At 42.5% G+C, this 14,646-nt stretch overlaps 1 protein-coding gene across 7 annotated transcripts in view; it reads right to left on the reverse strand.

Moving 5' to 3' along the window:
- Positions 1-308: 308 nt before the first annotated feature.
- The window catches only part of ARHGAP22 (Rho GTPase activating protein 22), a 157,361-nt gene continuing 143,023 nt past the window's right edge, over positions 309-14,646 (reverse strand). For all 7 annotated transcript variants that reach the window (XM_062606653.1, XM_062606649.1, XM_062606652.1 and 4 more), the window contains 4 exons: positions 10,314-10,387; positions 8,400-8,521; positions 4,391-5,294; positions 309-1,212 (listed from right to left, as the gene is read on the reverse strand). In XM_062606653.1, coding sequence (XP_062462637.1) covers positions 984-1,212; positions 4,391-5,294; positions 8,400-8,521; positions 10,314-10,387 — 1,329 coding nt within the window. In that variant the 3' untranslated portion in view covers positions 309-983. The remainder of the gene's footprint in view (positions 1,213-4,390; positions 5,295-8,399; positions 8,522-10,313; positions 10,388-14,646) is intronic.

A 14,646-nucleotide genomic window follows, 5' to 3' on the forward strand; every position in this document is an offset into this window, starting at 1 on the left:
TCTGCAGTGGGAGTGATGAACGTGGGCTGCTGGGTGGTTTGCTGAACTCCTCCTGTGCCCTCATCTCCCCGTGAACTAAGAACCAAAATACCAACTGGTGTAATGAAAATGTCACAAAGCCGGTAAAACACAAGCTGTCACAAAGAATCTTCTCTGTCTGTAAGAATATACCTCTGTATCTGATCAGTACGTATCAGCTCATGAGATCTTCTTGCAGCTAATACTGCTCTATTTTTGGCTCAAAACCCCCCAGATACCTAGGGCAAAATGTGCATATTTAAAGTTCCATTGAGTTTATGTGGCCAATCTGATTATTAATCACATACATACCCTTTAATAAGTTGCATTTTTATGAAACACTGGAACTGTTTGCTGGTAAGGAACAATTTTAGTAAATTACCAACATTTTGGTATCTTCACCTCCTTTGTAGACTTTGTTTTCACATTATCTTCATAAAATGATGCCACTTTAAGGAGAACAAACTTGAACAAACTTTATGCAGGGAGCAGGGGGAAAAGGAAACACATTAAATCAGCATGGTAAACCACACTGAATGTGGTAAGATACTGGGACTGCCATCTTCGCAAGCGCAAATGTAGGAGGCTTGCAGCTTCAGGCTCAGCCTGTCCTTCAATTCTGGCCACCCCTCCCATGTTGCAGGACTTTCTGCTGAGCCAGTAAAAGGTGCAGTAAATAAGAAAATGGCAACAGTACAGCTATGGAGAACAGCATCTTTTGATTTGGGGATAAAAAGGATGCCCATTCTCTTGACAGTCTGGCACCTACACTTTCAAGCCTTACATTTAGCAGTCTTTCTCATCTGACCCAAATACTACAGCACATGTAAAGACAACGGAGCAAGTGTCACTGAGAGCACAGTCACTGTAAAATTACTCATGATGCATGAGTATACCAGAACAAAATGTGCATTTTCACTGGTTTTGCCAGAAATAGAATTTTCTATGCTGTACATCAGCTTGTTCTACTTGGAGTCTTTAGAACTTTGACTCCCAACAGTTAAACATCCTAATGTTGAAAAGAACTCTTCCATTTCCTTCTGCAGCAGGTGATTTCTCTTCTCAGCATCTTCACGAGCACGTTCAGAATTCCTCAATTTTATCTCCAGCATCGTGTATTTCTTTCGTTCTTGGTCCAGTTCTTCTTCTAAGCTAACCACTTGTTTCCTCAGGTCTGCGCTTGTTTCTTCAATTCTTAAAACCAAAAGAGAGAGAGGAGAGGAAAAAAAGTGTTGTTTTTTTTTTTTAAGTGGCTGGATAAATAGTGCTGATGATAGCTATAATGCGAGCTTGTTCCACTTAGAGCTAAAATATTCTAAGAGGAAGTTTTAAAGGAGGGCACTAATTGTCATTTCATTAATGTTGAGTTGAAGGGCAGAGACTCCTTGAAAGCTGGAGCCTCCTCTGTTTGTATTTTGAGAAAATATGCTCAAGTCTTGCAAAACAATGCTTACTTTTGGCCAACAGATAATGTCTAAGGAGATGTATTAACTCCTCCAGCTGAATTCACATATTATTCCAAAATAATCTAACCTCTGTTTTAATCCTGATCCTGTGACTTGCTATATGGATACCCAGTACTTAACTGCATTTCTCCATACGCAACATTATACTCCTCTGCAAGATACTTCCAGTTGCTTAAGAGTCCCAGGTGGTAAACATGAGTTACTGAAACTCAGCAGAGAATGCCTGATAATTATAATAACCTTGAGGGAGAAATACTCTTGAACAGGCTGGTTACAGGAAGGCCATAAAACATGCCTCCGTCTGACTAAGGGAAAGAAAATGGGCAGTTGATGATGATAAATAACAGCTTTTCCATCAGCAAGGGCTCCTTTCCTCTGCCCCAGGCAGGTACTGACTCTGCTTTCCCTCCACTTATGTATGTGCCAACAAAAAGCTCATATTCCTTCATTAAAATATGCCCTGCTACACACACAAGAGTTCTGCAAACCACACAAGCACACGTACAATTGTAAAGGAACTAATTATTACTTTTGGGGACTAAATTATCTTCAATAAAATAAAGCTAGTGAGGCAGCCCAAAGTTTTCCTGCGAAACTGCCTCCCTTCTTTGCTAGTTAGCTCCTGTATTTCCACAGAAGCAGACTTCCATGCAGTCTCAAGAGGAGCATATTTTTGCACATGTAAATTGCTGCACATGTTGTAAAAACATTGCAAAATTTTTGAGAGCTGAAAAACTTGGCATGAAATTCTTAGGCTTGACAGCAGGATCCTTCAGGCTGTAAGTCCTGAACAGCTGGAGTCATTCTGTTTAATACGAAAAGCCAGTGATTGCATCTTGCTTGGTTTTATGAAACTATTAGTTCATTAGGCACTTTTCTCTTAGCTACTTTGCCCTGTGAGACCTGGACAGTTTACAGTCCTCCCCTCCAGCCCCAGTACTGCCTGTCCATGCACAGCTGGAGGGGAAGGCAGGTGTTCGAGCTGAAGCAGCTGAAACTGCTCAACAGCTGGAACAAAAAACAGCTCTTCCTGAACATTCCCGATGTCAAGAGCAGAAGGCCCCTTTTGGAATGGTTTCACTGGTAAGAGGTATAAAGCCATCTCTCCCCCCCCCCCCCCCCCCCAGGCAGCAGGTAAATATGTGCAGATAAACATTTCCAAGTTTTGCAGCCTTGTCTTGTGTATAGTATTCTATCCCTGCAACCAGGCCTGCCAGAGCAGCTCTACAGAATTAAATGCAAGTCCATACCCTCATTTCCCTCCCATTCTGCATCACTAGGGCATTAAAAAAAAAACCAACAAACCAACAACAATTAAGCCATGAACTACCATCCTCATTCACAGACATTTTCCAACACACCATGCTAGCAACTGGTGGTGTTCTCAGTGGCTCTTCTACCTGGAATACAACAAGGTGGGTTCTCCCACTCTATGATGTTAGATGGGAACCAAACTGCTACATGGTTTGATTCTCCTTCCATCTTCACATACCAAGGGGGTACAATGCAGAAAAGCTGCAGTCTGACAAACCACAACCATAGGAAATCATAAAATAAAGAAGGAAAATAACAAGCGAAATTCCTATTCTAAGTGCTGTCCCACTGGAAGAGATCATAGTTCAAATACATTTTTGAGAAAATACTTCAACAACAGCAACAAAAAAAAAATGAGGCAACAAATGTAGCCTAAAGCTGTGCTATGCAATCCCTGCAAATAGTCACATGTGCTTTTGGTACCATGTTTGGGAGACTGATTGGAAATTGAGTCATATAAATGCTATCAGTTTTAATAATTAACACCTTAACACACACAAAAAAGCTAAGAACTGGACTATTTGTAAGAAATGGGACTACAACCTTTCTTCCGTGCCAGGTATGTGTGCTGCAGAGCACAGGTCAATGATGGTTATTCTGTATTTTAACATGGTGTGCAATTTTGCATATGGCTGTATATTAAAACATATCTAATTCCTTTAAGCAACAATATTTCATGTGCATAGTTCCCTGAAAGTCGTTCTATAAAGCACTTAATACTCACAATACAGTAACTAATACACTAATACACAATACAACTAATACACTAACTCACATGAATAAATATGACTTCCTTGTTATCAATACTTCCTACTTCCTACAGCCTCTCCTGGAAAATGGAAGGAATTTTTCTGAGCACAGATCTGCAATACAGCACCATCAGCTGCAGTTGTGCAAATAAGCATCAGAGTGGCCTAAGAACTACACAGTTCACATATCTGCTGTATAGGCAGCACCTTGCTGCTATTTTGAGTCAGCGTGTGGCCTTATGAGCAAAGGACCACCACAAGTACATCGAAAGTCAAAAGTGAGATTTCTAGAAGTTCAACACAAAAGGGCTTCTAAAAAAAAGTTGTTTGTAGCTGAGATGCAATCCCAACACCACCACCACCAAACCCCCACCAAAACACAGAAGAGCCAAGATCAGTTTCCTGAAGGGTATTTCCATTGGGAAAAGCAGTGAGAAACCCTCAATTGGTGCCCTCTTGGCACCTGCAGACTAACAGATTTCCTTGTTAAGGCCTGGCCACCCTGGGTCCCAGTCCCTCCAAGCTGTTTGCTTTGCTGTTTCTCCAAGGACACTAGCTAAGAGCAGATTTTGGTGTTACCTGTGCAGTTGTAGTTTCCAGTGGAAACACAGAATGTGAAATACTGGAATTCCCTGTTTGATGGAAATCCCATTTTTTTTGATCCTCTCAGATCAGACGGAGGGAAGTTGCATTCAGAGAGCAGTGAGGAAAGAGCAGAACCACATCTGCTATCTCCCAAACCCAGACTCCAGGTCTGAGAACCTGATACACTTGGTATCCCCCACCCATGTTCCAACAGGGGTAATGCTGACAGACAAGTGTCGCCCCTGCAGATGACATTACCTTTTGATACTAGTCTCATACTCAGTCCTCTGTTTGCTCAGCTCTGTCTTTAGTTCCGCGACCAAGCTCTGTAAGGCCCTAGAGCATTGGACAGTGTCTCTGGAAGCTGCAGCTGGGTTGCTGTGTTCGCTGCTGCTGCTGCTGCATGCTTGAAACCTGTCAAAGCTGTTCTCCAGATCTGCAGTCTTGACCTCACTTTGAGACAGTGAGTCCTGAGTTATCCACTCAGTTTTGAGAGAGCTTAAAGCAGAAGAGTCACTGGCCCGGCAGGCTGCGCAGCTGCTGACCGAGTCCATCACAGAGATCTCACACGATGATGTAGACCACGTGGTGCTGGCCATACTGTGTGTGCTAAGGGAGAGGCTGGACGAAGGGACATTGTCATAAGTAGAGAGTCTCTGGGAAGAACAAGAGTCTTTAACTCGTTCCCCAGAGGCTGTGCGGCGGTGGCCTCGGAGAGAGTACAGTCCATTCATCAACCAGTTCCCACTGGAGGAGAGGTTGGGGATATCTAAGGATGAGCTGCCCAGCTTTGGACTCACAGACCGTGCTCCCTGCTGGCGGAAGGAGTATTTCCACGGAGGCAGTGTCTGCACTCTTTTGCTGGGGCTGGTGGCAGGCTGAGTCAATTTGCTACTGTGCTCCGAAGGAGTGATTTTCACTGCACGCCCAGGAGTGGTCTCTAGTACTACAGCATTGCTAGAAGGCGAATCAGCAGGGCTGGGAATGTTGTTCTCCGACCTGTTGTCCTCCCCATCCTCCTCAGAGATCCACTCCACAGTACTGCGCTGGCGCACAGGTCTGATTTCCAGCTGGCTTCCTGGCACATCAGCCTGAGGAACAGCAAAGATTCGCCCCTGTTCACTTATCAGCACTGTCATCAGGTGCTGAACCAGTGAGGTGCCTGTGTGGAGAAAACAGAGGCAAGTGTTTGATGAGACATGGAAGACCTCAGACACCTCTGTCTGTGAGATGCCCTGTAAGGTCCTCATGAGGCAGGTCTGTAGCCAATATGCACTGCAATGGGTCTGCACAAACCTCTGCTCTAGACCTTTCTGTACAGGACTGCAGAAGATAGGAATTGTTGTTCCCTTTGCTGGAAATGGGGACTGTGAAGGATGCAGGTGTCAGCCCAGCTCATGAATATAGCAGAGTACAAATGATCACTAGCAATGATTAATAAGTTGGCCTATTTAATGACACCTTTGAGGATGACAGATGAGGAGGACACCTGGAAAACAGGGCATGCCTGTAGCACACCAAGGCAGGGGTACAGAGCTAGTATCCAAATCAGTGTTTGAATCTATGCAGGACAGCGTATCCCTGGGCAGATATGCTTTCCAGGCCTGCACACACTAGCTGCTGGGATAGAGCACTGATCTGTCCAACCTCCAAAACCAGTACGTTTACAGAGCTACCCTTGCATCCAGTTTTACAGTCTTAACAGGCCCAGTCATAATGTTTATTGAAGAACCAGAACTTTCAGTTCAGGGCTTCTGCTGCGCTCAGTGTATAGAGAAACTTACAGAAAGTATGACATCTGTATGATCCATGCACTTGCGGAAAGTGTACAGCAAGTACAGAAAGTACTTACAATTACCTATCCAGAGAAATGAGTTGTCACTGTTTTCCAGTAGTTGAGTAGACCATTATGAACTAACACAGAACATCATGTCCTGAACCTAATACAAAGCATTTTCTACAAAAGAGGAAAACCTTTAAGGGCAAATACGTAGTTCTGTCTTTAAGTACTGTCCAAAATAGAGAGTAAGACTAACATCCTCAGGGGTTCAAGATAAGAGCCTGAATTTAGTAATAAGGTTTTGGCCTGACAGCAAGAGGTACTGAGCTCAATTTTCTATGTTATGTCTGTGAATGCATGGAAGAAAAGAAACCTCTCTGGAGAGAAAAGATTCCTAACAATTTAGCCGTCACACTTCAGATATTTCTATTTGAAATTCATGATTTAAATTTGAAAACAAACACAATTGAAGTGCTTTTTGTTAAGAACTGTCAGCAGTATTTTTTTTTATCCAATTGGTTTAACAGATACATCTTACCCTTAAGCTAAAAAAATTTACTGAGTCTTTCCACTTCTCTGTTATTTCTATTTAACCAATTTTTATTCTTAACTAACAATAAACCAAAACATTGCCATCACTGTTGCTTATAAGTATAATGATCAAGACTAAAATTCCAGCCACTGGATCCCCATTTTTCTACAGTTCAGGTCTGTGATAATACAGAATTCCAGGTCAGGTCTCTGCAGTGCTTTAAGAGAGACCATGAGGCCACAGCATCTGTGGCAGCTGTGCACCTACACACAGCACAGCACCTCTGCCATCAGGTGAACGGCATAATGAAATACCTGAAGTGAATGAACCTTAACTTGTCATCTGCAGCAACAGAACTTAAAGCATTTTGTTGGCCAAGGCAGAAAGTCTTTATCAGCGCTGGAGTGTTGGCCAACTGGCCACTAGGGGAAGTCACAGCATCACACAACAGACAGGTCTCAGCTATCCCCACCTTTGTTAATCCGAAACAACCGAGCACGTACCCTGGCACCCCTTTTCTCCTCCCCACATGTTTGTACCTTCCCTGCTTCAAGTGGAAGATCTTAAATCTACCCTTGATAATATGGCCCACATCTCTGCAGCAAACTTCGAGTTCCTGAACAACTACAGTATATCAGGCTGTGCTCTGAGTTTGGTCTGCTGCCTTATAATGAGTTGCCGTCTGGAGGGCACACATCTGCACTACCTTTCAGAGGTCACTTGTGCAGAGATAAGGAGATTGCTGCTACTAATGCATCTGAAGGGGGGCTATAAGGATGCTGGGAGGGACTCTTCATTAGGGACTGTAGTGACAGGACAAGGGGTAATGGGTAAAAACTTAAACAGGGGAAGTTTAGATTGGATATAAGGAGGAAGTTCTTTCCTGTTAGGGTGGTGAGGCACTGGAATGGGTTGCCCAGGGAGGTTGTGAATGTTCCATCCCTGGCAGTGTTCAAGGCCAGGTTGGACAAAGCCTTGGGTGACATGGTTTAGTGTGAGGTGTCCCTGCCCATGGCAGGGGGATTGGAACTAGATGATCTTAAGGTCCTTTCCAACCCTGACTATTCTATGATTCTATAATGTTGGTGTTCCGTGAAGGATTTCCATCACGCAGAGCACTGTATGAGCTGCTCCCTACAGCTAGGGAGCTGTGCCAGGGCTGACTTCAGACATCCTGGGCACAGCATCTCCATCTGTGCATAATGCAAAAGAATTGGTGGATTCATCCAGCAGGCTTGCCAAGATCCCACAAAACTTGATGCAAAGACTTTGCTAAAACTTGCACCACAGTTGTGCTGCAGTGCCACCTGGGAGAGGGGCTGTATCCCAGCTCAGGTGCCAGCCAGCCAGAGATCATGGCCTGGGCATTTCCTGAACCATATGGAGGTAGATAATTTTCAAGCTTCATATTTTTACATCCAAAATTAACAGTGATTTTTCAACTGATTCCTTGGGTTCTGTGAAGTTCTGACCCATACCCAGCCTGCTTAGAAGAGAAGACTTCTAAGACACCTAGTTATAGCCACTGTAGCACAGCAAAAATTACAGTTCCTCTTTCAGGAATGGAGGACTGGATATCCTTTACAGGGAGCTGTCTAACCACCAAAATGCATCTATACCAAACGACAGCAGTTCGGTAGTTAAGCATCCTCCTTCTGAAGAACATTTGAGCTTTCATTTTAGCAGTGGGCTCAAAAAGAGTTTCATGTAATAACTTACAAAAGGGCAGAGGCATTTTCATGTGGTGAAGAGGAGAGACACTCCCAGGCCAGCAGTGAGTGGGATAACAGAGGTGAACCTGTACATTCCCTCACAGGCACTGATGAAAGGGAGTGCTTCACTTGCTGCTGACTGTGCAGTGAAGTGACACAGCTACCAATGAATGTATGAATTCCAGCATACTCTTACAACTCCAAAACACCGGTGTTCTGTTATTTCGTAAGAGTACTACCTACCTTCCATCATGGTCACTGGATCTTCCATTTTGGGCCGTAATATATTTGGTCCAAATACTGTAGCCAGGTTCTGGACACTCATCTTGTTAATGCTGGAGTGAGCCTGAACTTCATCAAGGAACCTTGAAAAGCCCCCCCAGAAAATCAAAGAAGGAGAGAAATAATAACTAAGTCACTTCTCAGACTGTAGACATTTTGTAGGAGGAACAGTTTTGTCCTCTGCTTATGGAAATTTGATACCAGAAATGATTCTAGGGACTAATGCAACTAATACTCAGTAATAACCTCAGATCCCTCCTAGTATATGAACAAGAGAGGACAAGATGGCTTCTGTCAAAAGTACCAGTTTATCAGCCTACTGGGTATGAAATGACAGATTTTCACATTTTTATGGGAAATCTCCAATCACACAGATTGACTTCTGCCAGTTTTCACTTCCAGATATGACATTTCAGTCCTGTGCTCATCCTCAAACTAGAACCCTGTGGAAAGAGCTTTGTGACTTGAATCTAATAAAATACAGATAAAGAGGTAGCCCAAACACTTCTTGTGAGTGCATCTTCTGGGCAAACAAACACAAGAAAATGTCTATGCAAGCCAAAGATAGCACACAAAGAAATCCAGACAGAGTGGCTATCTAAATGCATAAGCTGGAAATCAGCAGAAGGTTTGTAACAGTTAATGTTCTGTAATTTGGAACAGTCTCCCAATAGGAGTTGTAATAAAAGAAGGGCTGTAACAAACACCTTAATAGCTTGTACATAATTAGCCGAGTTGTAAAAAGGGCTATATGACATGCAAACCCACAATAGCAGGAAATAGGACTCAGCGGCCCCCAAAGTGTATTCTCACTCTGGCTGTACTCCGTTTCCTAATCTATTGATAATTTTTGGATGATTGGATGGTTTTTGGCAAGCAAAAAGTTTCCTTGTCTTTCTGCACTACTTGGCAAATTTCTGAATGCTTCTACTGGCAGCGTAGCGTTTCTTGGCACTCCTGTTTATTCTGCAGCTTTGCCCTGTGATGGACGCTGTGCTGAGACCTAAGAATCCTCTGTTTTCTTCACTGAGAAGCAAATTCTACTTGCCTTTCCTTTCCTCAGTTCTTCACTTAGAAACATGTATCATTATATTTCCCTGCTCAGCTATCCATGTTCTGAGGTGCTCAGTTGTTAAAACAAAGGACTATGTGCTTCTATAGTAAAGCAAAAATAATTAATAAAGCATTCAAAAATACATTTCAGAAATGTTATCTGCACACTTGGGAAGGGCTTCACATCTCTTGAATAACTCATGGGCTTCATGTCAGCATTTGTGCCTACTGTCTGCCGCAGATGTGCAAATCCCACTGTTCATAAAGAGACTAACTACCACAGAGACCTAAAATATGACAAAGTTCACTACACTGTATCTAGGGTAACAGTCAGTTCCACCTCCCAAAAGACATTCCAGCCCACTTTGCAGAAATGGAAGATCAGCAAAGAGATGGGAAGAGACAAGGCTGCAGAGTCCATGGTACTCCAAGGGGAAGCTATTCCCAACCCCCCTTCCAAAACAGCGCTGAGGCCAGGCTGGCTATTATAACTGCATCTGCTATTCATCTTGTGTCATAAATCTTCCAAGTGTGTGGTACCTGGAAAAAATCCCTTTCTTTACTGGTCTCTAAGTGCTTCTGAAATAAATAATATAACATATTAGTATCTTTGCTGTGGGTGACAGCAAATTGCTTGGTTGATGTTCTTGGATAAAACAAGAGCTTCCTTCAGGCAGGCTGCACATTCACCTCCACATGTTTTATAGCAGTAACTTACATGTCAAGTGATGTTTGAATATTCATACTTTCAGAGTAAATTATTTGCATCTAAGACTGAGCCTCATAAACTTACTTTTCCAAGTGTTAATTAACTTCACTTACTTGCATATGTATTTGAGGAGGTTGTAGTTGGCTTGGGGCAAATTCTTCACTTGTTTAACCAGTTCCTGGGTACCCTGAGGGACAGGAAAAACAAGAAGGAGAGCTATTAACATAAACGATGCAAAGCATACGTGACTTTTCTTCAGTATTACAAAGTCCTCTTTCCAGATTCAAAATCAGGAACAACAGATAAGACAATGAGACTGCTTTAAAAGAGGTGTCATCCAGTGCATTGTCCAGAATTGATGTCTAGAACTTGATTTGGTTCTCAAAATCAGTGGAAATCATCCTGTCAACTTTAATGGTTAACGTGGAAGCCTTCAATTAGTGAATTAGTGAGGCCTGCTAGTTTTCACAGATTGCCCACTGGCATTGGTATAAATGTACCAGCAAATGTGCCTTTTCAGCACCTGGCCTATTTGAAACTTTGAGGCACTGAGTGTAGCACAAATACATTGCAGCAATGCTTAAGTAGGCAGAGGAGAGCTTTTTCTGAGAAACCTAAATAACATTCCAATTCAACTACCTCCTTTTTATTAACTTACTTCCATTTGCAGTCATTCTGAGTTCTGACACATTTCCTCATACAAATTCTGTCTTTGCATTAAAATGTAAGATGAGACATCTGCTGGAGGAATGACTTAAAACCCTGAAGCTACTGAAATCATCTAATGAAAACCTCTGACTCAGAAGGCTATTGTCCTTCCACATCCCAAGCATCATTTGCTTGTTCCTGTCAATGCTGCAGTTGCCCTGGAGACTTTCTGGGCTTTTTCCTCAGTTTCTAAGGATTGGTAGGGAGCGAATTCTGTTGACCAGCCTCTTGAAAGATCTTCCCAATTTCTCTGGTCCAGACAAGTCAGAAAGATCCAGAGAGCACCACCTCTACCCTTAATACCCTAAATGTAGATACACTTTTTTATCCTGTATGTCCCAACACAACAAAAAGTCCTCTAATAAAAAATGAAACTTTAAAAAAATTCTTAAAAGCAGTAAGTCTTTTTTAATTCCTTAGCTTAAAAATGACGCTGGTTTAACTAAGACAACAATGGAGACACCAACAAAAGATCAGCCACCTTGACAACCTCAATCCTGTCTTCTAAATTTCTGAAAACTTGAATCAAGGACAGCTGCTACTGTTGTGAATGTTAAGGTCTGTTGTTCAGGTCATCCAGCTTTCAAGTGAGAAGTTTGAACTATAAATAGGTGAGCTAACTGACCTAATTTCCTCTTGAATTTTGCTTTGTAACCCAATTTATTTCAAACGTTTGTCACTGTATCTCAAGTGCTCTAAAATACCATTTTTCCATTGGATGCAAGACGGGGCTTTGGAACAGAAAATGCAGGCAGTTATGAACAGCAGGGAACATGACCTAAAGGTACAAGGTGCTACATAACAGGAAAAAAAAAGGTTCTAAAAACTTATCATTGTTGCTTTGTCACAAATGTGCTATTACACAGGGAGTATCTTCATATTCGTCAAGGTATGAACACTTTCCACGTTAAGAAAAGCTGCAGCGTTTATCAGGTCTGCCACAGGTTTGTACCCACCAACAGATGGCAGAAGGCTGAGCCTATTAAGAGTCCAGTGAAAAAGGAAAATGCAAGCTAAAATCTTCTCCATTATTAATAAATAGCACCGATGATGCTTATGGCTGCAGCCTAGCAAGCAACAGAGGCACTGCTCTGTAATTCAGCATGGTATTTTGCAGTATTAACTCTGCTGAAAATGCTGCACGTGTAATTTGCCACAGATGCATGCTTTCCAAGGAGTGATCCTAAAAACAAGGGTTTTGTAACGTGTGTAACAGCTCAGCAACTATTAGGAGCTTCTAATTGTGATAGCAACACTTCAGATGTTCACTCAAATTCAGGCCCCTCTTTAAAAATTCAAAGCCATGCGCTTAGCCCACTGAACTGCTATGTGCACCACCAGAATACAGGCAGCAGTGAAGGTTAAAATGCTATTATATCAAGTCAGCTCAGACTCAAGTGAGTTTTGAGAGGTTTGAAGATCTTTCATTCATTCTTACTGTAAAATTGTTTTTCATTGTCGATCCCTCCTCCAAACCAGTTGGTATGAGAATCAAATCTTTAGAAATGCTGCACTCCTGATCAGATACCTGGAGGCCTCAGCACAGCCAAAGGTCTCTGTTAACATTTCTGTTTGCATTCCAGCGTCAGAGATGAGCTGGGTGAAGAATGAAGATGAGCAGCATTCTGAATGAAAAACTGAAAGTTTAGGGCAGTGCTGGAGTATTTTTTGCTTCAGATGGAGGTTAGGCCGAGCTAACATCACAATAATTCCTATCTATGGTCACAATGTAGCAGCATGAGGTGCCAGAAATTTTATCCGAACGGCTATTTTGCCTTCAATAATTCTGATTTTATTGGGGGGTGGGTGTATAAAACTAAAGATATAATGACATTTTGAATCCAAAACTCTCACTCAAAAAATCCAAATACTTTTTCAAAATGAAGCATTTTATTTTGAAATTTCCTGCTTATCATTTCATGCTAAAGCATTATGGTTTCAGTGAGACTACATTTTTGAGCAGTGGGATTTTCCATGTCGTAGGCGAGTCAGGCCCTACAGGCTGGGTATACTTTGTGCTACATTCTGCTCCACATGCTACTGTGCACGTACTGCATCTCCACCCTTGGTGTGTGCACCTCACCTTTCTTTCTGAAAGGGTAAACAGCCCTTGTTGAGGTTCCAGATTTTCCTGACAAAATAAATAAATAGAAATGCTTATGTTTACAGCAGTCTGGTCAGACAACTTTGTGCTATTAACAATGCTGTATTTTGTAAGCTTTCATTTTGGCTATCTAGTGCTCCACATTGCCTTTCTAATCCAAAGAGAATATTGCACCAGGAGTCATTTGAGTCTGGCCTTGCTCCCACAAAACCAACAGAGATACTGCTTCCCAAACTGCTGCAGCCTGTGCAGGCAAATTCAGGCAACTGTGTAGTTAATAAGCTGAGCAGTGATGTACAATTACATTTGCCCAACTTGGCAGTGTCTCTATTCTTGTGAAATAGTGCTTAATGGATCCAAAACTTCCTAGTCTGCACATCTTAAGACCAAAATGCAACCAGCTCTACTGCCTTAGAAACGTTGCTGTTTCTTGTGAAATCAACCACTGTGCTGCCTGTAACACAGCACCCTGCAGAGTTGCCTGAGTATAAAGAAGAAACGGAGCAAGTTTGAGAGGTAGTAGTCACATGCCTGTACCCATTAAAACAGCACTACTAGTGTGCTGGCACACTGGTGTGGCTGTGTCCAGAATGCAAATGCATATCCATGTGTGGCAATATGCTGTGTCATACACAGAAATTTCCTTTCTCAGAGCTGGCTACAGGATACATCATGTGAGTATAGATTGAAGCAAACTTGCCTTATATCCATAAAAAATGACATTATCAGATATGATACATTTGATGCATGCAAGCAAGCATCTTCCTATGGGCATCAAGAAGGACTGAATCTCCCCAGAGTCTTATACCCCTTGAACTGAAGGGGAACTGCAGGCTCTCGGTAAAGAAGCTTTTACAATCCCCACCAGAGACAAAGATGTGAGTTCGCTTTTGAGGCCACACACAGAAAAGGGACAGAACTGTGGACTGCAGCTTACAACTTACAAGCCCTCAGGCCTTTGCTTCTTTAGCTGACACTAACAACAACCTTTACAGCTTCTTTAAATTTCTGGTTTAGAAGGTGGCACAGTTCCACCCGCATTAGACCAGATCCAACGTGCCTTTGCAGTCAACAAAGAGCTCAGACATCACCACAAGAGGAATAATATGGGTGAAACAGATCAATCAGTCATATTGTAAATTATCCTGCTCCTCCCAGGCACTGAATCAAAATTTCCATGATTGCCACAGACTCAGGGGATTTTGTCAGTCCCTGTCCTTGCCTGGAAACCAAAGAGGAACATCAGAAGAAGGTTCTGGAAAAATATTCATAGCATATTTCCCCCTATTTTGGGATAATATCATAAGTTGCCCTTTTGTAGTGCCTTTCCTCTAGAAAAGGCAAAGGCCATCGCACTGATCAACGCCTCATCCACCAAAACTTTGGGAAGCTGTTCTGATATATGAAACTGAAAATGCAGAAAAAAGGAGTGACTTCATACAGCTTGTTAATGAGTCAACAGCGAGGCTTGGAAAGGAACCCAGATCTCCCACCATGCATCTCTTGCAAATTATTCTACAGAATTTGTTCGGGAAAACCACCAGGCTACAAGACTGACTTCAAAAAAGCTCCTGCTTCAAGCAGGAGCCTGTGATACTAATGCCCAATTCATGGCTTCAGGAAAACTCAGAGGA

The sequence above is a fragment of the Pezoporus occidentalis genome, unplaced genomic scaffold, assembly GCF_034315485.1.
Source record: "Pezoporus occidentalis ecotype Australia unplaced genomic scaffold, CSIRO_AGI_Poc_V1 ctg98, whole genome shotgun sequence".
NCBI classification, from domain to species: domain Eukaryota; kingdom Metazoa; phylum Chordata; class Aves; order Psittaciformes; family Psittacidae; genus Pezoporus; species Pezoporus occidentalis.